Source organism: Ranitomeya variabilis, chromosome 7 (assembly GCF_051348905.1).
Source record: "Ranitomeya variabilis isolate aRanVar5 chromosome 7, aRanVar5.hap1, whole genome shotgun sequence".
In the NCBI taxonomy this organism is placed as follows: domain Eukaryota; kingdom Metazoa; phylum Chordata; class Amphibia; order Anura; family Dendrobatidae; genus Ranitomeya; species Ranitomeya variabilis.
Genome location: NC_135238.1, coordinates 12,902,392 through 12,925,179, shown reverse-complemented (window position 1 = coordinate 12,925,179; position 22,788 = coordinate 12,902,392). Strand labels below are relative to the sequence as shown.

General features: G+C 44.8%; 1 protein-coding gene across 6 annotated transcripts in view; it reads right to left on the bottom strand.

The window, feature by feature from the left end:
* Nucleotides 1-22,788, bottom strand: part of LOC143785349 (uncharacterized) — a 46,102-nt gene that overhangs the window by 13,935 nt on the left and 9,379 nt on the right. For all 6 annotated transcript variants that reach the window (XM_077274115.1, XM_077274117.1, XM_077274113.1 and 3 more), the window contains exons 6-7: nt 21,309-21,677; nt 14,417-14,749 (exon numbers count right to left, since the gene is read on the bottom strand). In XM_077274115.1, coding sequence (XP_077130230.1) covers nt 14,417-14,749; nt 21,309-21,677 — 702 coding nt within the window. The remainder of the gene's footprint in view (nt 1-14,416; nt 14,750-21,308; nt 21,678-22,788) is intronic.

Here is a 22,788-nt window from a genome sequence, read left to right as displayed (position 1 = left end):
ATCCCTTGTCTCTCCGTATGGCTAAGTAGTACTGTACAGTCACATATGGGGTATTGCGATACGATACGATACGATACACTTTATTGATCCCGTGGGAAATTATGGTATCACAGCAGCACAACTTACATCATAAGAATCATAAAATGAATTACATAATTGACATGACAGTTTGTTGACAGAAGGACATTATACATTAGAATAGGACAAACACAGCGGGTGAACTGAAAAGTAGAAGAAATAAAGTAGACAATCCCCTTTATGATTTAACCCTAATGTTATTGTTGTACATCCCCATAGCAGTTGGCACAAACGATTTCCTAAATTTTTCCTTCTTACACCTCAGAAGTATTAGCCGGTTACTGAAGGTGCTCTTCTGTCTCATGAATAGCTCATATAGTGGATGTGCATTATTGTTCATGATTGCCATACACTTTTTCAGAGTTCTTCTCTCCACTACCTCCTCAAGAGAGTCCAGATTGCAGCCGACAGCAGAGCTTGCCTTTTTGATAAGCTTATTCAGCTTATTAGCATCAGAGGCCCGCACACTATTACCCCAGCATATGATTGCAAAAAAGATGGCACTTGCCACCACAGACTGGTAGAACATTTCTAACATTTTGCTACACACATTAAAAGACCTCAGTTTCCTTAGGAAATACAATCTGCTCATCCCCTTCTTGTAGACTGTCTCCGAGTGGCATCTCCAGTCCAGTTTGCTATCCAAATGGACCCCCAAATATTTATAACTCTCCACCTGCTCTACCTCCTGACCAGCAATAGTGATCGGTAAGCAAAATTTGCGTGCAGTTGAAATTGTGGGACAAATTTTGGTGCCATTTTTACTCACTTGTGTGAAAATGTAAAATATTTGGCTAAAACAAAATTTTGATGGTAAAAATGTAGTTATTTTTTCTACACTGCTCAATGGTATACAATTCTGTGACACACCCGTGGTGTCAATATGATCACTGCACTCCTAGATGACTTCATTGAGAGGTGCAGTTTGCAAAATGGGGTCACTTATGGGGAGTTCTGCTGTTCTGGCCCCTTATGGGCTCTACCAATGGGTCATACTATCTGTAAACCATAACAGTAATATCTGGCGCTCCTTGCCTTCTGAGCTTTGCGCTGTGCCTGAAAAACATTTCCTAATTACATGTAGGGTATTGGCGCACTCAGGAAAAAATGGACCTCAGTTTGTTGTAAAACAAATTCCTATTAGCCCTTAGAAAAATGAAAAACTTAGGGCTAAAACATTTTAGTGGTTAAAATGTAATTTATTCTTTCTTCACCGCTCGATGGTATAAAATTCTGTGAGGCACATGTGGTGTCAATATGATCACTGCACCCCTAGATGAATTCATTGGGGAGTGTAGTTTGTAAAATGAGTTCACATATAGGGTGTTTCTGTTATTCTGGCACCTCAGAAACTCTACTAATATGATATGGCACCCTGAAACCATTCCAGCAAAATCTGAACTCCAATATGGCGCCTCTTCCCTGCTGAGCTTTGCACTGTGCCTCAAAAATAGTATTCCCCCACATATGGGGTATCGGTGTACTCAAGAGAAATTGCAAAACAATCTATGGTGCAATTTCATCTGTTATTCTTATGAAAATGCAAATCTTGGGACTAAAAACATTTGTGTGGGGGAAAATGTGATTTTATTATTTTTCATGGCATAACGTTATAAACTTCTGTGAAGCACCTGGGGGGGATCAAGGTGCTCACCACACATCTAAATACATTCGTTAAGGGGTCCAGTTTCCAAATTAGGGTAATTTGTGAGGGTTTCCACTGTTTAGGCAGATCAGGAGCTCTGCAAATGGGACATAACATCCGCTAATGATTCCAGAAATTTTACTTTCAAAAAGTCACATAATGCTCCTTCCCTTCTAAACTCTGCCGTGCGCCCAAACAGTGGTTTTCCCACTGAGGCCGGCGTCACACTAGCGAGTTTTACGGACTTATGAGAGGTGCAGAAAATACGGATTGCATACGGTACAATGATTCTCTATGGCCCAGCTCCTATTAGCCGTATTTTGTGGATCCGTATTATACGGTCTTGTACGGCCGTAGAAAATCGCAGCATGCTGCGTTTGTCACCGTATTGTGCAGAAAAAAATCGCCAATGAAAGTCTATGGGGGTGAAAAAATACGGATTACACACGGACCAGCAGTGTGACTTGCGAGAAATACGCAGCGGTGTTCTATAGAAAAGTCGGTAATTCAATTGCCGGCTTTTCCTATCTCCTTCACAAACCCGACATGATATGAGACATGGTTTACATACAGTAAACCATCTCATATCCCTTTTCTTTTTTTTTGCATATTCCACACTACTAATGTTAGTAGTGTGTATGTGCAAAATTTGGGCGCTCTAGCTTGTAAAATAAAGGGTTAAATCGCGGGAAAAAAATGGCGTGGGCTCCAGCGCAATTTTCTCCGCCAGAGTGGTAAAGCCAGTGACTGAGGGCAGATATTAATAGCCTTGAGAGGGTCCATGGTTATTGGCCCCCCTGGCTAAAATCATCTGCCCCCAGCCACCCCAGAAAAGGCACATCTGGAAGATGCGCCTATTCTGGACTTGGCCACTCTCTTCCCACTCCCGTGTAGCAGTGGGATATGGGGTAATGAAGGGTTAATGTCACCTTGATATTGTAAGGTGACATTAAGCCAGGTTAATAATGGAGAGGCGTCAATAAGACACCTATCCATTATTAATCCAATAGTACGAAATGGTTAATAAAACACACACACATTATTAAAAAGTATTTTAATGAAATAAAGACACAGGGTGTTTTAATATTTTATTATACTCTTAATCCACCTGAAGACCCTCGTTCTGTAAAAAAGGAAAAATAAAAAATCAACAATATCCCATACCTTCCGTCGTTCCGTCACGTCCCACGATGTAAATCCATCTGAAGGGGTTAAATCATTTTACACCCAGGAGCTCTGCTAATGCAGCTGTGCTCCTGTCTGTAAAATTTTGTGAATGAATGGAATGTCCTGTAGTTACCTCGAGTCGCGGTGATGCGCCCTCTGCTGGATAAACTCATATGAACTCGAGCGTGGGAACTTTTCCCAGGTGTGACGCCGGCCTAATATGGGGTATCCTTGTACTTGGGGTCCATTTTTTCCTGTTACCCTTGTCAAAATAAAAAAAAATTGGATCTGAAGTAAAAAAAAAATTGTGAAAAAAAGTTAAATGTTCATTTTTTTTTCCACATTCCAAAAATTCCTGTGAAGCACCTGAAGGGTTAATAAACTTCTTGAATGTGGTTTTGAGCACCTTGAGGGGTGCAGTTTTTAGAATGGTGTCACTTTTGGGTATCTTCTATTATAGACCTCTCAAAGTGACTTCAAATGTGATGTGGGCTTTAAAAATTTTGTTGGAAAAATGAAAAACCGCTGGTCAACTTTTAACCCTTATAACTTCCTAACGGAAAAAAAATTTGGTTCCAAAATTGTGCTGATCTAAAGTAGACATGTGGGAAATGTTACTTATTAACTATTTTGTGTGACATATCTCTGTGAGTTAATGACATGGAAACTAAAAATTGCAAAATTTTCACCAAGTTTCTGTTGTTTTTTTTTCACAAATGTTCAAGTCATACCGAAGAAATTTTACCACTGTCATGAAGTACAATAGGTCACGAAAAAACAATCTCAGAATCATCGGATCTATTGAAGCGTTCCAGAGTTATTACAGTGGTCAGAATTGTAAAAATTGGCCCGGTCATTTACGTGCAAACCACCTTCAGGGGTAAAGGGGTTAAGGGGTATTTCCATCTGAAACACTAATTGTATTTCCAAAGTATGTCTGAAAAAATTGTATGCAGAAACCCGGGTGATACAGATAATTGGGGTTAAGTTGAAACTGATAGCATTAGAGAGAACTCCGATTCCAGACGTTAAACCCTGAGCTGGGAGTCTAACAATGGCTGCCATCTTAGTGCTCCTACTAGATCCTGCAACAGGCAGAGTCTAATAAGACACCAGTAAGGCTACGTTCACATTTGCGGCCAGCGCCGCAGCGTCGGGCGCCGCAGCGGCGCCGCATGCGTCATGCGCCCCTATATTTAACATGGGGGCGCATGGACATGCGGCGCACTTGCGTTTTGCGCCGCATGCGTCGCTGCGGCGCCCGCGTCGGGGCGCAGAGGACGCAGCAAGTTGCATTTTTGCTGCGTCCAAATTCAATGAAAAAAACGACGCATGCGGCGCAAAACGCAGCGTTGTGCATGCGTTTTGCTGCGTTTTTGTTTGCGTTGTGCGCTGCGGCGCCGACGCTGCGGCGCACAACGCAAATGTGAACGTAGCCTTAGTGTTCTGACAGATATAATGCTTAGAAGTATTGCACTGTAAGTTATGAGAGAACAAGCTTAAGTGCCTCGTAGTACTAAAAGAAAAGAAGTGCTATAAAAGTTGAAAAGTTTTTCCCTTTATTCGTTAACCCTAACCTATAAAAATATTAATCCCTATGATTAATGCCCATTAATGTGCAGCAAGTTAATTCACAATGTAGTACCAGTTGTCACCATTAGAGGTCATTAGGTACACATTTATCCTGTTCTGTATCCAGGAGCTTATCGCTTTAAGCCTGTGTTCTGACTAGAACCGCCCCCCCCTGGTTTCCCCAGTAAAAGTAGCCATTTTCCCCAGACCTTGAGTCTTACACACATGTTCCTGGCTCTTCCTGCAGATCATTGCTCTTGATAAGCGGATTCCGGTGAGGCACAAATGTACTTACATGTGTGTGTTATGTTAGAACAGTTATGCAGCCACTGTGTAGCAGAGTGTGTAGTTAAACATGTTGTGCTTTATTTCATATTGCTGTTTCTCTGTATGCAGATAGATGTTTGCCCATATAAAGTAATACAATGCTGACAGCTTGAACCTGCCCTAAAATAGCCATGATAACTGTGTATCTGCCTTATGCTGTGTTCACTGTTAGCTCTCTAATCTCTCTGTTATTCATGTTATTGCATCCTGTAACATGCTGTAATGTGCCAAGTACTGATGCACTGTTATTTCCTTTGTAGTTTTTACCTGATCATCCATTATATCGAATATCTCACAATATCATCTACTATTGTTGTTTATCGTTCACCATCTCAATAAATATGGACTTAAGAACCTATACAGTATGTTTACTGAGTCAATGAATGAAGGTTTAGCCGTATGCTAGAATCCACACAGCATCATGCATGGAGGAAGGCAGAACAGTAAAAACGGAACCACTGGCCGCAGGCGGTTGTTGTACAGACTGTATGGGACCGCTACCACCCAAACTGCTCCACATACGGGTATTACAGCAGCCGCCATACAGCCGCGGGGAACAAGAGTCCAGGCCCCAGTAAAAACAGACTGCCGGTCGCACGCGGTGATTGCACAGACTGTATGGGACCACTACCACCCAAACTGCTCCGCATACGGGTATTACAGCCGCCGCTATACAGCCGCGGGGAATAAGAACCCGGGACCCAGTAAAAACAGATTAGCCGCCTTCAGTGAAACTGATAGCCGGTCGCAGGCTGTAGTTGATCAGACTGTACGGGACCGCTAACACCCACACTGCTCCGCATACGGGTATCACAGCAGCCACCATACAGCCGCAAAACGATACTGCAGCCCGCCAAGAAGTGCTACGCCAGTCCCGCCAAGCGGAAGCTCGCCCGCACAAAAAAACTCAGTTTCCAGCCAAAACACTCAGTAGTACACAGCTAAGCTCACGATGTCTCGACGCGATACTGCCTCACTTAAAATGAGGTCACGAGCAAACTCTTAACAAGTCTTCAATAAGAGAACTTGCTGCTGTTGCTCGTGCTGAAGCCGAAGCGGCCAAAGAGAGGTCCTCTTTCGCCGAACAAGACATGCATCTAAAGATGAGACAAGCAGAACATGAAGCCGAAACCGCAAGTTTGCAGGAAGAGAAAGAAAAGGAGAGTGCGCGCCTGCAAGCGTCTCTAGAAAGACTTGCGGCAGACAAAGAGACAGCAGCTGCAATAGCTAAGGCAGAGTACTTGGAAGCTATGGAGGATCCTGATGATAAGAGATGCCGCAAAGTTCTCTGAATACATCTAGAGCAGCAAGATCCAGCGCAGCGCGTCGCAGAGTACATCCATCAACATTCTGGTAAAGATGACAGCCCTGACACACTACATCGACCAGCCTATGCTGATTACCAGCGATCCAACCCCGAACTTCACTACTATAGACAGGAGAACGCCCAGCATAGAGATGTCGACCACAGCTACCGTTCCACTGATCAGAAGGTACGGCTCCCGTCCAGCCTTAAAGAGACACCTTCACTGGAAAGGTACTATGCTTTATACAAAAGAATTGATGATTTCCCTAAGATAGGGTCTAAAGGTTATCAGAAGCTTAGAGAATTGAGTGATTTATTGATAGAGTTACAGGTTGCACAGAAGGAAGGTCACTTGCCCGGATTGGCATTCTTAGACACTGCTAGGGGTGTCAATCCGATAGTACAGAAACTCCCTTAAAACTTACAAGAAATGTGGGTTACACATGGTACACGGTATAAGCAAACTCACAACGTACCATTCTCTCCTTTTACTGTATTTGTGGATTTTGTCACCCAACAAGCTAGGATCAGAAATGACCCTAGTTTTGACTTTACTCTGTCATGTTCCACTGCCCCTGGTGTCAAACCCAGTAAGACACCTGTGGCAGTCCACAAAACTAATATTGTTTCCACAGGTCCTCCTCACAATACAAGTAAGCCCCCTCTAGAAGAGAACAAAGATGTCAGTAAGCAGTGTCCTCTACACAGGAAACCACATCCTCTACTGAATTGCAGAGCCTTCAGGGAGAAGTCTCTGGAGGATCGCAACGGTTTTCTCAAGGAAAACAACATCTGCTTCAAGTGCTGTGCCACAACCTCTCATCTCGCCAGGAACTGTGAAGCTAGCGTGAAATGTGCAGAATGCAGCAGCACGGATCACAACACAGCCTTGCACCCTTGACCACCTCCACGAGCATTGTCACAAGCAGAGGAGCATGATGGGAACCAAAAGAACACTGAAGAAGACACACCTGTGGTTACCTCTCAATGTACCGAGATCTGTAAGGGACTCACAGGAGGAAGATCCTGTTCAAAAATCTGCCTTGTGCAAGTGTACCTAGCAGGCCGCAGGGACAAAGCGTTCAAGATATATGCAATCCTAGATAACCAAAGTAACAGGTCTATAACCAAGTCCATCTTCTTTGACAACTTCTGCATTATTGGCCCTGGTTCTCCCTACTCCTTGAAGACGTGTTCAGGTACCATTGAAATGGTGGGGAGGAAAGCAACCGGATACAAGGTGGAGTCCATAGATGGCCAGACCTGCCTATCACTACCGACCATCCTGGAGTGCAACCAGATTCCCGACAACAGGTCAGAGATACCATCAACGGAGGTGGCAGCACATCACCTCCACCTGAAGCGTATAGCCCAGCTGATACCTGAGTTGGACCCAGAAGCCCCAGTAGCTTTACTCCTGGGAAGAGATATACTAGGAGCCCACAAGACTAGAGAATATATCAACAGCTCCTGGAACGATCCATACGCACAGAGGCTCGACCTTGGATGGGTCATTATAGGAGACGTCTGTCTAGGAGGAGCACACAAGCCGGCCTCAGTCAACAGTGTGCTTACCAGCACGCTTGAAAATGGATGTCCGTCTCTCTTCCAGCCATGTCACAATAGTCTACTGGTAAAGGAATTGCCAAGCAGCACTTCCCTGCCTTGCCCTTTCTCAGTTCTTACCAACTAAGACCATGCCTGTGAAGGTGAACAAGGCCACATAGGATGTACAGTCTTCCACAGGACTAAGGAAGACGACAAGGTGGTGATGTCTATAGATGACAGGATGTTGTTGGACATCATGGATAGTCAAATTGTCAAGGACAAGTCAAACAGTTTGGGGCGCACCATTACCATTTCGACCTCGGAGAAGACGCCTACCCAACAAGAGGGAACTGGTCTACAACCGATTCATCTCCCTCAGACACAAGTTTCAGAAGTCACCTGAGACGAAGGAACATTTCTTTACTTTCATGAGGAAGATATTCCAGAACAACCATGCAGAGATTGCACCTGCACTTCGGCACTCAGAGGAGTGTTGGTACTTGCCCATCTTCGAAGTGTACCATCCTAAGAAGCCAGGGCAAATAAGAGTGGTATTCAACTCAAGTGCCAAATGCGAAGATGTTTCATTGAATGATGTCCTACTGTCGGGCCCAGACCTCAACAACAGTCTTCCAGAAGTACTACTCTGTTTCCGCAGAGATACGGTGGCATTTATGGATGATATACAACAGATGTTCCACTGTTTTGTCGTCAAGGAGGAGCACAGAAACTACTTGAGGTTCTTCTTGTACCATGACAATGACCCGGGCATTATATCGCAGAGTACCGGATGAGAATACACATCTTCGGGAACAGCCCTTCCCCGGCAGTTGCTATCTACGGCCTCCAACATTCCGCCAAAGAGGGCGAAGAGGAGTATGGGTCAGACGTCAGATCATTCGAAGAAAAGGACTTCTACGTAGATGACTGTTTGAAGTCCACACCAACAAATGAAGCTGCCATCAGTCTACTAAAAAGGCTCAAGAAATGCTCGCTCAGTCTAACCTAAGGTTACACAAGTTTTCCTCCAACAGCCGAGAGTTAATGGAAGCCTTTCCCTCTGAAGATTATTCCAGCGACCTAAAAGACTTACACCTAAGCATCGACTCCCTTCCCATGCAACGGAGCCTTGGATTGCTTTGGGATCTGAAGACAGATGCCTTCACCTTTCAGATCTGCAAGCATGAGGAACCCTTCACACGCAGAGGAGTTCTTTCGTGAATAGTCTATACGACCCCCTGGGATTTGTAGCTCCTGTAACCATCCAAGGAAAAATGATGCTAAGGAACTTCACCCAAGACACATCTGATTGGGACGATCCACTTCCGGCAGAAAAGGCTGACCTGTGGGCAGAGTGGAGGAAGTCTCTCGAAGCCTTGATTGACCTTCATGTGAAACGACCGTATGCTCCTGTGCCATCCACAGAAGTCAAAACACAAAAGCTTTGTATCTTCTGTGACGCATCAGTCAAAGCAATCGCAGCAGTAGTGTACCTCAAAACCATACACGAGAATAAACAATGCCATATCGGGTTTGTGATGAGCCATACTAAACTGGCACCACTCTGTGAACACACGATACCCAGATTGGAACTCTGTGCTGCTGTCCTCGCAGTAGAGTTAGCCGAGCTTATTTCGGATGGGATGAATCTAGTGATCAAAGATGCAGAGTTCTACACCGATATCAAGGTGGTACTGGGATACATCTGCACCTAAACGCGACGCTTCTATGTCTACGTCAGCAACCGGGTACTGAGGATAAGAAGATCCACCTGCCCTAATCAGTGGCACTGCGTGCCTACACACCACAATCCTGCAGACCATGCGACTAGATCCATTGCACCAAGTCATCTTAAGGACACTACATGGTTCACAGGCCCTGCCTCCTTGAACGGTTCTATGCCTCACATCAGCAGGTCTGATACATTCGAACTAGAGGATCCAGATACCGACGAAGAGATGCTTCCTCGAGTGTCTGTTCTACATACAGTGATTTCAAGTCAACACCTCGAATCTCATCGGTTCATCAGATTCTCAACCTGGAAGTCACTTGTTCGAGGCATCGCTTGTCTACTTCATGTAGCCCAGTCCTACAAGTCAGCACTACCTGAAAGCCAGAGACCTTGTAAAGGTTGGCATCACTGCAAACAAGCGTTTACTGCTTCCAACCTAGAAAGAGCCAAGGCTACAAAACTTCGTGTTGTACAAAAGGAAACCTACATCAGAGAAATGGACAACCTCAACAAGGGACAACCCGTTCCTGGAGATAGTGCGCTGAAGAAGCTCGATCCGATTGTCGACCAAGACAGGCAGCTGAGAGTAGGAGGCCGTCTTCAAGTAGCCGAGGTGGAAGTTTCAGAGAAACATCCAGTAATAATTCCTGGATGTCATCACGTCACAACCTTGCTCATTCAGCATCATTATGATTTAGTGAGACACCAAGGCCGTTTGTTTACTGAAGGGAACCTATGGGCGGCTGGACTATGGATAATCGGAGCAAAGAGAAGAGTGAGCAGACTCATCTTCAAAGATGAGGCATGTTTCAAAATCCAAAGATGGCCAATCTGCCACCTGGCAGACTTAGTACTGAGCCCCCCTTCACTAACGTCGGACTAGACGTATTCGGACCTTGGTCTGTGGCTACACAATGCACTAGGGAGATCCATACTGAAGCAAAGTGTTGGGCAGTTCTATTCACCTGTCTGTCCATCAGAGCTGTTCATATCGAAGTAATCGAATCTATGGACACTTCGAGTTTTATAAATGCACTTCAACGCTTCATCGCTATCAGAGGCCCTGTGAAGCATATTCGTTGTGATCGAGGTACGAATTTCGTCGGAGCGGCAAGAAAACTCCGAATCCCTTCCAATTTAGACACTGCTAATGTTGAAAGGTACCTGGGCTGTACCTGGACTTTCAATGTCCCACATTCTTCACACATGGGTGGTGCCTGGGAAAGAATGATAGGGATAGCACGTAAAATACTAGACTCTATCTTCTTCCAAGCGAACACCAGACTCACACTCGAGAGTTTAACTACGTTCTTGGCTGAGGTCTCAGCTATCATTAACGCCAGGCCGCTGACAGCACTTTCCAGCGATTCTGGAGACTCAACTGTCCTGACTCCTGCAATACTACTCACGCAGAAAACATGTGTACCCAGAGCTACACTCAGAGAATTCAATGACAAAGACCTCTACAAGCGACAATGGAGGCAAGTGCAAAGCGTGTCCAATGTCTTTTGGAACAGATGGAGAAGGCAGTATCTCTCCACTCTGCAAATCAGGACAAAGTGGCAGAAAGACCACCCAAACATCCAACCTGGCGATGTTGTACTCGTCAAAGACAGTCAGACGCATAAAACAAGTGGCCACTCAGCCTAGTCACCAAGCCCTTTCCCAGCAAGGACGGGAAGGTGCGCAAAGTAGAGGTCAGACTGTGCAAGCTTGGAGAGAACAAACTGTTCCTCAGGCCAGTTACTGAACTTGTATTGTTATTTTCCCCAAAAAAAACAAATAGTGCCATCCGTTGATGCCAAGCGGGCAGTGTTCTGCCCATTAATGTGCAGCAATTTAATTCACAATGTAGTACCAGTTGTCACCATTAGAGTTCATTAGGTACACATTTATCCTGTTCTGTATCCAGGAGCTTATCGCTTTAAGTCTGTGTTCTGACTAGAACCGCCCCCCTGGTTTCCCGGGCAAAAGTAGGCATTTTCCCCAGACCTTGAGTCTTACACACATGCTCCTGGCTCTCTCTTCCTGCAGATCATTGCTCTTGATAAGCGGATTCCGGTGAGGCACAAATGTACTTACTTGTGTGTGTTATGTTAGAACAGTTATGCAGCCAATCTGTAGCAGAGTGTGTAGTTAGGCATGTTGTGCTTTATTTCATATTGCTGTTTCTCTGTATGCAGATAGATGTTTGCCTGTATAAAGTAATACAATGCTGACAGCCTGAACCTGCCCTAAGATAGCCATGATAACTGTGTATGTGCCTTATCCTGTGTTCAGTGTTAGCTCTCTAATCTCTCTGTTATTCATGGTATTGCATATTGTAACATGCTGTAACATGCCAAGTGCTGATGCACTATTATTTCCTATGTAGTTTTTACCTGATCATCCATTATATCGAATATCTCACAATATCATCTATTATTGTTGTTCATCGTTCACCATCTCAATAAATATAGACTTAAGAACCTATACAGTCTGTTTACTGGGGCAATGGATGAAGGTTTAGCCATATGCTAGAATCCACACAGCATCATACGTGGAGGAAGGCAGAACAAACCCCAATTATATGTATAAAAAAGTACAAGAAATGCTGCTTTTCATTCATCAGTTTCCATAAATGGAATCCAAAGTAATTAAAAAGACACTATATATAGTATATATAGGAGAAAGCCTAAGGCAGCAACAACAACAGATCTGGAAGGAAGAACAGGAAAATGAAGTGCCATGGCAAGACAAGCCGCTGCATGGGATGTAACATCGACAGATAATGGAGGTGGCTGATGTGGAGAAATCCTACCAATGGCTTGAGAAAGCTGGACTCCGAGGCAGCACAGAGGCACTAATCATAGCGGCACAAGTGCAAACACAAAGTACCAGATCCATAGAAGCTGGAATCTACCACACAAGACAAGACCCAAGGTGCGGACTATGTGAAGAAACTTTAGAAACCGTCCAACACATGGTGGCAGGATGCAAAATGCAGGAACAGCGTATATCGAGTGCCACAACCAAGTAGCGGGAATTGTATACAGGAACATCTGCACAGCATATGGGCTAAGTCCCCCTAAGTCCAGGTGAGAGACCCCAGAAAAAGTGGTGGAGAATGAAAGGGCTAAAATCCTGAGGAACTACAAGATTCAGACAGATAAACAGATGTTGGCTCACCAACCAGACATTGTGATAGTAGACAAGGATCAGAAGACATCAATGATAATAGATGTGGCAGTGCCAAGTGACAGCAACATCAGAAAGAAGGAATATGAGAAGCTGGAGAAATACCAGTGCCTCAAAGGAGAACTGGAGAAGATGTGGAAAGTGAAAACAACAGTAATTCCAGTGGTGATAGGAGCACGTGGAGCAGTGACCCCTATGTTGGGAAAATGGCTACAACAGATGTCAGGAGCAACAACTGAGCTCTCAGTCCAGAAAAGTGCAATGCTGGGAATAACTAAGATTTTGCGCAGAACCCTCAAACTCCCAGGCCTCTGGTAGAGAACCCGAGTATGAAAAAGGACAAAAAAAAAAGACCCTCATTGGGGGGGTGAGAAGGAGGTTTATATATACAGTATACTGTGTATATATATATATATATATATATATATATATATATATATATATATACAGCTGAATGATTGGGATGTTATGGAACAAAAGTGTTTAATGGAAGAGTTGTTTCTTGCCGCCGGTTCTAGTCATTTTGTGGTTTTCACCTGCTGCGGCACCGAGAACTAGTAATAGAAATTGGGAACTGTGTTCTTGTGACATGAAAATAGCTTTACCCTCCAGAAAATAGCTTTACCTTACAGGAAGTAGCTTTACCCTACAGAAAGTAGCTTTACCCTCCAGAAAATAAGTTACCTTACAGAAAGTAGTTTTACCCTCCAGAAATTAGTCTTACCTTACAGGAAGTAGCTTTACACTCCAGAAAATAGCTTTACCTTACAGAACGTAGCTTTACCCTACAATAGCTTTACCTTACTGAAAGTAGTTTTACCCTACAGACAATATCTTTATCCTACAGAAAATAGCTTTACGCTCCAAAAAATAGCTTTACCGTACAGAAAGTAGCTTTAACCTCCAGAAAATAGCTTTACCTTACAGAAAGTAGCTTTACCCTCCAGAAAATAGCTTTACCTTACTGAAAGTAGTTTTACCCCACAGACAATAGCTTTACCCTCCAGAAAATAGCTTTACCGTACAGAAAGTAGCTTTACCCTCCAGAAAATAGCTTTACCTTTCTGAAAGTAGTTTTACCCTACAGACAATAGCTTTAACCTACAGAAAATAGCTTTACCCTCCAGAAAATAGCTTTACCATACAGAAAGTAGCTTTAACCTCCAGAAAATAGCTTTACCTCACAGAAAATAGCTTTACCTTACTGAAAGTAGTTTTACCCCACAGACAATAGCTTTATCCTACAGAAAATGGCTTTACCCTCCAGAAAATAGCTTTACCGTACAGAAAGTAGCTTTACCCTCCAGAAAATAGCTTTACCTTTCTGAAAGTAGTTTTACCCTACAGACAATAGCTTTAACCTACATAATAGCTTTACCCTCCAGAAAATGGCTTTACCGTACAGAAAGTAGCTTTAACCTCCAGAAAATAGCTTTACCTTACAGAAAGTAGCTTTACCCTCCAGAAAATAGCTTTACCTTACTGAAAGTAGTTTTATCCTACAGACAATAGCTTTACCCTACAGATAACCAACAGTAGATTATTGCCTGTGATAAATGAGATATATACTTTACCCTCGCCTGCTGTAAAATTACAGAGGTCTCCAGAGAGGTGCCACGTCATCCTCTCCACCCCTACAAACCTGTGTGAAATTCCCATATTGCATCCTTATTATCTTAGCAGAACAATGTCTGCAATTATTTCTCAGATGTAGTTGATAACTATTTTTGGGGCCTCCTTTAGAGTGACACTATTAGTACCCGTCAGTGAGGTCAGCACTTTTGAATGGTATAATTAAGTATAGCGGAGCCCTCCTATCCAGTGGCCACTTTTGTGAGTGGTAGGGGACACTTAGAGTACTTACCAGCTACTTTCAGAGGCGTCGAGCTGCGCTCTGCAAGGATCCGGCCCTCGTTTTTAGAGAATGAAACTGTGAACACAGCCCCGGAATCCTCACAAGTTGGGCAAAGTGTTAGGAAAGCGCAGATCTGTCCTTGTGATTTGCTCTCTGTGACCTGGTAATTGGTATCCAGTTCCTTTGAGATTAATATCCGCTCTTGTTTCAGGCCCTTCTCCCATGTAACGCTGATGTCCTGAGGTATGTTTCCTTTCATAGTGCAGCTAAGGGTTAATTTCTCTCCCTCTTTGCATGTTTCCGGTACACAAATGTCTGATACTGAGTAGAATCCACAACTATCTGTAGGGGGTAAAACAATGCAATGTGAGTGAAAATAGGGCACAGGCTCCATGTATTCAGGGGAGTCTGTCAGCAGGTTTTTGCAATGTAATCTGAGAGCACCATGCTGTAAGGGAAGAGACCCTGATTCCAGCGATGCGTCGCCTACTGGGCTGTGCTTTGCTGTTTCAATAAAATCAGTGTTTTTCAGCAGAAGATTGTCACTGTAGGACTAGGTGTCTCCTGCTTCCTAGTCCAACCCCACCCTGAGCACAGATTAATAATAACAATAATAATAATTTTATTTATATAGCACCAACATATTCCGCAGCGCTTTACAAATTATAGAGGGGACTTGTACAGACAATGGACATTTCAGCATAACAAAAATCACAGTTCAAAATAGATACCAAGAGGAGTGAGGGCCCTGCTCGCAAGCTTACAAACTATGAGGAAGAGGGGGAGACACGAGAGGTGGATGGTAAGAATTGCTTTCGTTGTTAGGAGCAGCCATAGTGTTAAGGTACCGTCACATTAAGCGACGCTGCAGCGATAACGACAACGATGCCGATCGCTGCAGCGTCGCTGTTTGATCGCTGGAGAGCTGTCACACAGACCGCTCTCCAGCGATCAACGATGCCGAGGTCCCCTGGTAACCAGGGTAAACATCGGGTAACTAAGCGCAGGGCCGCGCTTAGTAACCCGATGTTTACCCTGGTTACCAGCGTAAAATGTAAAAAAAACAAACAGCACATACTTACATTCACGTCCCCCTGCGTCCACTTCCTGACTGACTGAGCGCCGTACAGTGAGAGCAGAGCGGTGACGTCACCGCTGTGCTGCTTTCACTTTCACTTTGCGGCGCTGAGTCAGAGGAGGAAGCAGACTGCAGGGGACGCAATGTGAGTATGTGCTGTTTGTTTTTTTTACATTTTACGCTGGTAACCAGGGTAAACATCGGGTTACTAAGCGCGGCCCCGCGCTTAGTTACCCGATGTTTACCCTGGTTACCAGTGTAAAATATCGCTGGTATCGTTGCATTTGGTGTCAAACACAACGATACACAGCGATCAAACGACCAAATAAAGTTCTGGACTTTATTCAGCGACCAGCGACATCACAGCAGGATCCTGATCGCTGCTGCGTGTCAAACTAAACGATATCGCTAGCGAGGACGCTGCAACGTCACGGATCGCTAGCGATATCGTTATAAAGTCGTTTAGTGTGACGGTACCTTAAGACTTGGGTGTTCATGTAAAGCTGCATGGATCAGTTAACAGCCTAAATATGTAACAGTACAGACAGAGAGGCTATTAACTGTATAAGGCCAGGTTCACACTGCGATACAGCAGCCCGTTCAACACATACGTTAAACGGGCTGCTGTAACGCAAGTGCCGACTTTGGCACATCGCTAGCGCAGATAGAGCATCTGCTAGCTCTATCTGCGCTAGCAGTGACGGACCCGGAAACGCTGCAGCCCGCGTCTCAGGGTCCGTCACTCAATGACGGCACATGGCTAGCGCACGCCCATTGTGGGCGGGCGCTAGTGATGCGTCCGACATTGCAGTCAATGGCGGCGCTAGCCTTCTAACGGACTGGGGGAACGCAATGTGAACCCAGCCTAAAGTGTATGAGAATATGATGCGAGGAACCTGATTATGGTTTAAGTTTTTTGAATGGGCCACACAGGGATAGTTAGGTTAATGCGTTAAGGCGATAGGCCAGTCTGAACAAATGAGTTTTTAGGGCACGCTTAAAAACCGTGGGGATTGGGGATTAATCGTATTAACCTGGGTAGTGTATTCCAAAGAATTTGCGCAGCACATGTAAACTCTTGGAGATGGGAGTGGGAGGTTCTGATTATTGAGGATGCTAACCTCAGTGTTGTATGTTTTAAGCATGAACTTATAATGGATGAAATCTTCAGGTAGATTAGATTTTCTCCACAGACGTTCAGCGCACCTGGAGCACTGCTGCAGGAAACGTGTTTGCAGCGTGTGCCACGGTTGTCACTGTCTGTGTCAAGCTGTTTTATGTATAGGAGGTGCAATTTCATCCAGGGCACTTTGCAAAGTTTCATTGTAATGCTTCAGTGCAGTATCAGGACATGAGATGGTGGAGATAGGGGCCAACGACTGCAAATTCTTCATCAGTTTCTGGGTATTAATGGCCTATATATTTCTATAACTGTGGAAAGTGTGGGTGACCTGAGCCGGATGGCAGTTCTTGATAGAGAATGAAAGAAGGTTATCGTCAGAGAGCGGGAGAGAGGAGTTTATGAAATCATCCACTGAGCAAAACCGGGAGAAATCCAAGTCAAGGGAGTTTCCGTCTTCATGCGTTGGAGAGTTAGTATGCTGCGAGAGGCCGAAAGAGGAGGTTAGAGATAAAAGGTGAGAAGCAGATGGGGAGAGGGGAGAAGCAATGGGGATGTTGAAATCACCCATGATGGGGGTAGAGATGTCACAGGAGAGAAAGTGTGGAAGCCAGGTAGCAAAGTGATCCAGGAACTGATGAGAGGGGCCTGGAGGACGATACACCACCGCCACTCGCATGGAGAAGGGGATGTAGAGTCTGACAGCATGGACCTCAAAATAAGGGAAGACAAGTGAGGGTACTTGGGGGATAACTTGGAAAGTACATTTGGTTGATAGGAGCAGACCGACCCCTCCACCTGCTCTGTTGTCCGATCTTGGGGTTGAGAAAAGTGTAGTCCACCATATGAAAGAGCAGCAGCAGGTGTGGTGTCTGACTGCTGGATCCAGGTTTCAGTAAGAGCCAGTAGGTTAAGAGAATTAGAAAGGAAGAAGTCATGGATGAAAGGGAGTTTATTACACACTGAGTGAGAATTCCAAAAGGCACAATTGAAAGAAGCAGAAGGCATGTTTGGCACCCCAGGAGTTCGGGTACCACAGTAGTGCTGCCTTCCTCTTGGGGAGGGTAGTGCTATGTCTGGAGACAAGCGAGATTCCCTTTGGCAGGTTATCACACACAACACCTTCCAAATCCAGGCCAGGAGGGGGAGCTCAAAACCCTGTTTTAGGGCAGCTTCCCTGAATAAAGATCCTGGTTTGGAGGAGGAGTCTGATCAGTCTGTACAGACAGTCTGTGAGCGAGGACAGACAGGAAGGGAGCAGAGAGGAGATACAGGACTCCAGTAGGCCACGAGTAGGCCTCCAGGGAGTCAGTGCGCAGAATACTGGGAGCCCGAGGCTTTTGCCGAACTATAAGACACAGAGCAGAACCGGAGGGCAGAGGATTACATGGACTTTGCCCATATTCACCTGTGGTACAGCAGAACCTTGGAGCCTGGAGTTTCCGTGAAAAGATCCCAGTAAGCACGGCTCAAGCTGCCTACCATACAGGTACCTGTCCCAGGACAGAGGAACGAATTATGACTTTGCTGGGAACACTTAGTGGCAGCAGGGACCTCAGTTACAGTAATCACAGAGTGGAAGGCCCCCAACCTGACTTGCCAAGGGGATTCTGCTTGTCTCTGGACTGCCTGGACTTCTAATGTACCTGTTGCTGGTGCCCTGGACTGTGGCCTACCATCTGCAGTAAACCAGGTAAAGACTTACAACTTGTCTCCTCCATTTATTCACCGGCACATATCTATCTCAGCCATACACCATAGGACTCCTGGGGACCCCGCTTCACCTGTGGGAAGTGCAACATCTGTCCCTCCACAACATCCCCCAGGGGACCCCTTTAATGCAGCATCGGTCCTACTACTGACCGAACTCCACAGGTGGCATCACGACAAATTTTGAACATTTTCCCCTTTAATGTTGAGGCCCAGGGCCACGGAGCGGGCCGCAGCCATCGTGATATCCCCGCCTTGCGACAGGACCCGGTACTGAGTACCCCACTGCCCTGGGGCGACTCACATGCAGGGAATATTTATAAGGTTAGAGGGGTTTCTGAGTGTAGAAGTTGGGAGGTTTGACTGGCTATAACATGGGGGGCCGGGGTTGGGAGAGATGTCTCCAGCGACTAGGAGAAGGAGGATAGAAAGAGTGAGCAGATGGTTAAGTGATTTGTGAGAGCGTCTCTTGTGTTGGATGGTGGGACTGAATGGATCTGTGCTGTTAAGCAATGTGAACAGAGCATGAGTGCTATACATAGGAGAGGCAAGGACAGAGGGGCCGATATGGATGGAGTGTAAAGAGTTAATGCAAAGGCGGTGAATGTGAGTGAATGCAGCAGCCAGGATATAGATTATACAAATACATATGGTGAGTATTTGTTCTGTTCCAAATGAACAGGGAATAGGTTTATTTAATTGAGTGAGGAAGGCGTTCCAGCTCCATAAAATTCAAATGCTTTATTTCTCCATTAAAAATTGGTGTAGTACAAACAGTCCTTGCCTTAGCGCAAAAGTCCAAGTACAGAGTACATGCGACACATTTTGATCGTACCCGATCTTAGTCAATGCATTGACTAAGATCGGGTACGATCGAAACGCGTCGCATGTACTCTGTACTTGGACTTTTGCGCTAAGGCAAGGACTGTTTGTACTACACCAATTTTTAATGGAGAAATAAAGCATTTGAATTTTATGGAGCTGGAACGCCTTCCTCACTTTGTTATGTATATCCATCTTAGTCCAAGATGATGTTCCGTGCACCTGCCTGGATTGGTGAGCTGGCTGTGGCTTCTTATAGCCTTTTCTTTTTGTTTATTTAATTGGCTTACCTGTCTCCTGCCCTGTCTAACTGCCATGTTTTAACTGCCAGTACTTTGAAAAAAGTACTTCGAATAAATGTACATGAATAATAGTGCACAAATGCGTCCCCAAACTATGTCTAAATTTATGGAAGGCTAGCTCTTAGATCTCACTTTTTTTTTCCTCCCTCTCGTTAGCAATCAATCTAACTCAGTTGAGACAGCAGAACACAAATAAATGTAGTGAACAAATAAACAAATGTCCAGGCCTACATGGATCATAAACCGCTTTGAAAACAGTTATGTGATCTCTCTGCATAAGGACAAGCGGAAGTGAGGTCAATATCTATATACAAAAACAAAGGCTTACAAATCTAGATATATGCAGGATTGAATGCCGGAGATAAAATGACTTAGATACCATTCAGGTTGCTTGCTGACAATGAATGGAGTAAAAGACATGCAAGGTAATTCAGTTCAGAGCTTGAGTCATTTCTGTCACTACATAGTGTACATGGAAAGCTGCCAATCAGTGGTGTGGGTGGAGTTATTCATAGAAAGCTGCCAATCAGTGATGTGGGCGGAGTTATTCATAGAAAGCTGCCAATCAGTGGTGTGGGCGAAGTTATTCATAGAAAGCTGTCAATCAGTGGTGTGGGCGGAGTTATTCATAGAAAGCTGCCAATCAGTGGTGTGCACGGAGTTATTCATAGAACGCTGCCAATCAGTGGTGTGGGCGGAGTTATCCATAGAAAGCTGCCAATCAGTGGTGTGGGCGGAGTTATACAGGGCTCAGCATTCTGAGCTCTGCTAGATCTGCAGCAGAGAAAATTGTGATTCTATCACAACTGGTTCACCCAGTAAACTATGTGACACATCACTGGATTCGGTCTCTGCCCCTACATAGTGCTGCTGTCAGATGACATCTGTCAGATTCCCCTTAATACTTCTCTGAAAATACTGACACATGGGTTAAGGAAGTTTACACATTGATTTCACTGATGAAACGCTGACAAGCCACGAAAAGAAAATACTGTAAGTAAGACCTCTTTCACACTTCTGTCTTTCATCTCCCGTCATAATGCGTTGTTTTGTGAAAAAAATGGATCCTGCGATTTTGCCCACAGGATGCATTTTTTTCCCATAGACTTGTATTAGCGACGGATGGCCACACGTTTCATCCGTCGTGCACTGAATCCATCGTAAAATCGCAGTCCGTCGGGCAGAGAAAACGCACAGAGAAACGTTTTTTTCTGCACGTCGGAAAATCGCTCAGCGATGGATCCTGTGCTGTCCGTCGTTGGCTATAATGGAAGACTATGGGCGCAGGATCCGTCGCTGACTGTGAAAAGCAGGAATCCAGCACCGGATGGCGTCTTTTCAAACTGAGCATGCGTGGAAGAATTTCCAGTCAGTCTCTCTCTTTTAACTATTGATGCTGCCTATGCAGCATCAATAGTAAAATGATGTAATGTTAAAAATAAAAAACAAAATAAAAAAATCGCAATATTCTCACCTTCCGGCGTCACGCGCAGCGTCACCGATGCTCGCTATGCTCCCGGCATTACTGCATTACTGCGGGAGCATCGCGGCCATCGGTAATGCTGCGCGGGACGCCGGAAGGTGAGAATATTACGGTTTTTTATTTTGTTTTCTATTTTTAACATGGGTTGTGTTGTGTATGCGTTTTCGCAGTGGAAAACCGCTGCGAAGACGCATACACAGCAGGTGCACATAGCCTTGACGAGTCCATCAGAAAAACGGGCCCAGTGCACCCGTTTTTTACAATCTGCACAGGATCCATCATTTCAACATTTTGACGGATCCTGTACAGATTGTAAAAACGGAAGTGTGAAAGAGGCCTAAGATGATCTTTTAAAGGGACTTTAAAATCCAGAGACAAATAATTACCCAGGACATTTGCAAAGTAGTTCTTCTCCCGCAGAACTTTGCCAGCTTTCATAAACCGACAGATGAACTCAGCCTGGTGATGGCGCTGCTTGTGCACCTGGAAGCTCAGGATCGAGCACAACGAGTGGCGTAGTCCACCCACAAATTTGCTCTTAACGATATTCATGCATGTGTAGGAATCCTGTTCTTGCAACTCTTTGTAGTCCCCGGCCGGGTACCGTGACTGTTTCTCTTTTATTTCGATCTCCTCGTCCCCTTGTCGGACCAGCCACACTGCATATATGTTTTTTGAGTATCGGCCTGTAATAGTACTCTCCAGAGTAGCAATGCTGCCTTCTGTCCAGTCTTTCCAACCCTTGATTTCAGTCACTGGAAAGACACATAAGAATCAAGGCAGAAAATTAGAACACGGCACAACTGGAAAATATTAACACAGTGTTCTCCTGACTCTTGAGTTCTGACACATTAAATTAGCATGCATTTGTTTTTACAATTTTCCTTGCATTTCTAACCTCTTTATTTAGCTGCATTTACTGTGTACTTCATCTCTGGCACATGTTTTCCTGTGTTTTTCTTCAGCTCTCCTCCTCAGGATATGATGCTCTTTCTTTGCTTTAAAGGGAATTTGTTTTTTGTTGCCTCATCTGAGAGCAGCATAATGTGGGGACAGAGACCCTGATTCCAGTGATGTGTCACTTACTTAACTGGGTGCAGAAGTTGTGATAAAGTCACAGTTTTCTCTGCTGCAGATCCAACAGAGATTAAAATGCTGAGCACATTATAACCCCGCCTACACCACTGATTGGCAGCTTCCTGTGTATAACCCCGCCCACAACATTGATTGGCAGCCTCCTGTGTATAACCCCACCCACACCATTGGCAGCTTCCTGTGTATAACTCCGCCCACACCATTGATTGGCAGCTTCCTGTGTATACTGTACTTGTCAGCTGCATTGCAGTATATTTGTGGGGGAGGGGGTGGACCAAGAGGCACAGGACACCTTGTCCTTTAGTAATTATCTCCTGCTGATAAAACACCTATTTTATTGAACCACCAGCACACAGCTTACTAAGTGATACCTCACTGGAATCAGGCTCTCTGCCCCTACATCATTTTGCTCTCAGATTGCATAGCAAAAACCTGCTGACAGATTCTTTTGAATAAACATTGATAATCATTGCCCACTACTTGGACAACCGCTGCTTAAATATAAAATTCCCCTATGTAAAATAAAAACACTTTACACACACGTCCCCCACCTGCACCATTCCAGCTATGTTGGCATCGGGTTTCTTGTGGGCGCGCATCACATTGACTGCAGGACTCACATGGCATAACAATCAACACCCGCTATTCGGATCATGTACTCTCACTTCCATTGGGAGTAAGTCAGACACCTGTGGTAGTGTGAGCACTGCAGCCCATTATCGTCCACTGATTGGCTGCAGTGTTCTTGTGGCATAGCAATGAAAAAAACGC